The sequence below is a fragment of the Palaemon carinicauda genome, chromosome 20, assembly GCF_036898095.1.
Source record: "Palaemon carinicauda isolate YSFRI2023 chromosome 20, ASM3689809v2, whole genome shotgun sequence".
Classification (NCBI taxonomy): domain Eukaryota; kingdom Metazoa; phylum Arthropoda; class Malacostraca; order Decapoda; family Palaemonidae; genus Palaemon; species Palaemon carinicauda.
In genome coordinates this window covers 100,488,319-100,490,818 of record NC_090744.1, presented here as the reverse complement: position 1 = coordinate 100,490,818, position 2,500 = coordinate 100,488,319, and the positions used below count along the sequence as shown (strand labels likewise).

General features: G+C 39.0%; 1 protein-coding gene across 1 annotated transcript in view; it reads left to right on the top strand.

The window, feature by feature from the left end:
• LOC137660008 (trophinin-like) overlaps window positions 1–2,500 on the top strand; it is a 2,659-nt gene that overhangs the window by 79 nt on the left and 80 nt on the right. Inside the window, exons 2-6 of the mRNA XM_068394741.1 lie at window positions 164–307; window positions 615–725; window positions 977–1,096; window positions 1,950–2,099; window positions 2,250–2,500. The exon at window positions 2,250–2,500 is cut by the window's right edge and continues 80 nt beyond it. Of these exons, the coding sequence (XP_068250842.1) occupies window positions 164–307; window positions 615–725; window positions 977–1,096; window positions 1,950–2,099; window positions 2,250–2,500 (776 nt within the window). The remainder of the gene's footprint in view (window positions 1–163; window positions 308–614; window positions 726–976; window positions 1,097–1,949; window positions 2,100–2,249) is intronic.

The window sequence follows — 2,500 nt, the reverse complement described above, 5'->3', positions numbered from 1 at the left end:
TTTCTTCAACGTTTTAATGTCACCAAAGCCATTAACTAACTTCTGTACTTCCCCGCTCTTCTATATTCTGCCCTTAAAGTATGTTCCTTTTGAATGACCAAAATTCATTGTAAATATTCTTATATCAACATTTTTACATTTCTTTGCAACACCACAAACACAGGTCGTGGTACTATTTCTATGCCAAGACTGCCAACAATTCTAGATCTGATATATCACCAACACTTACTCTTATCGCCAACAGACACTTTAATACTAGAATTACTACTAATGATAACTATGGTACCATGACTATTATCAGCACAATGTGAGAACTAGGTCTATCACCAATACAACATGTGGCACTAAGTCTATCACAACCAGTCTATGGTACTGGGATTATCCATAACACTCCCTGTGATAGTAGGTTTATCACCAACACACCCCATGGCACTTCACCCAAAACCAGCACACCCTATAACATGTTTATCATCAACAACCCTTACAGTAAAAGGTTTATCACCAAACCATCGTAAAATACTACGCTTATTCCCAAAGCATCTTATGTGTAAAAAGTCTATCATCATCACACCTTATGATGTTAGGCTAATCAACAACATACTCTATGATACCAGGTGTATCACCAACACATCCTATGGTACTAGGGTTCTCACCAACACATCCTATGGTACTAGGTTTGTCACCAACACATCCTATGGTACTAGGTTCATAAAACACACCATATGGTACTATTCTTATCAACAACACATCCTATAGTACTATGTTTGTCAGTCTCCAATACTTCCTATTGTACTATGTTTCTCACCAACGGATCCCATGGTACTAGGTTTGTCATCAGCGCATACTATAGTACTAGGCTTATCACCAAAACATTCTTTGGTACTAGGTTTTTTACCAACACATCCTTTGGTACTAAATTTGTCACCAACAAATCCTATGGTACTAAGTTTATCACTAACTAATCCTATGGTACTAGGTTTATCACCAACACATCCTTTAGTACTAGGTTTGTCACCAACCCCTCCTATGGTACTAGCTTTGTCACCATCGCATCCTATGGTACTAGGTTTATCACCAACACAGCCTATGGTACTAGGTTTGTCTACAACACATCCTAGGGTACTAGGTTTATCACCAACTCAGCCTATGGTACTAGGCTTGTCAGTCACCAACACATCCTAGGGTACTATGTGACCAACACATATTAAGGTACTAGGTTTGTCACCAACACATATTTTGGTGCTAGGTTTGTCACCAACACATATTTTGGTGCTAGGACTGTCACCAACACATATTTTGGTGCTAGGTTTGTCACCAACACATATTTTGGTACTAGGTCTGTCACCAACACATTCTATGGTACTAGGTTTATCAGCAACACATCCTTAGGTACTAGGTTTGTCACCAACACATATTATGGTACTAGATTTATTACCAATACATCCTATAGTACTAGGTTTGTCACCAACGCATATTATGGTACTAGATTTATTACCAATACATCCTATGGTACTAGGGTTGTCACAAACGCACCCTATCGTACTAGATTTGTCACCAATACATCCTATGGTACTAGGTTCATCTCCAACACATCCTATGGTACTAGGTTTATCAGCAACACATACTTTGATACTAGGTTTGTCATCAACACATACTATGGCACTAAGTTTATCACATATACATTGTATGGTACTAGGTTTGTCATGAAAGTATCCTATCATACTAGATTTGTCACCAATACTCCCTATGGCACTAGGTTTGTCAACAACGAATCCTATGGTACTAGGTTCATCACCAACACATCCTTTGGTATTAGGTTTCTCACAACACATCCTTTGCTACTATTATTGCATCCTATGGTTCATCACCAACACCTCCTATGGTACTAGGTTTATCACTAACACATCATATAGTACTAGGTTTGTTCACAACACATCCTATGGTACTAGGTTTGTCACCATTCCATATTATGGTACTAGGTTTGTCACCAACACATCCTATGGTACTAGGTTTATCAACAACACATCCTATGGTACTAGGTTTGTCATCAACACATCCTATGATACTAGGTTTGTCACCAATCCATATTATGGTACTAGGTTTGTCACCACCCCATTCTATGGTACTAGGTTTATCAACAACACATAATATGGTACTAGGTCTGTTACCAACGCATTCTATCGTACTTGGTTTGTCACAAACACATCCTATGGTATTAGGTTTGTCAACAACGCATCCTATGGTACTAGGTTTATAACCAACACATCCTTCGGTACTAAGTTTGTCACCAACGCATCCTATGGTACTAGGTTTATAACCAACACATCCTTCGGTACTAAGTTTGTCACCAACGCATCCTATGGTACTAGGTTTATAACCAACACATCCTTCGGTACTAAGTTTGTCACCAACGCATCCCACTTGGCGTATCACCACCACAACCTAAGATACAGTGTTCACCAATGCAACTTCCGATTCTCCAACACAACCTACCGAAGCC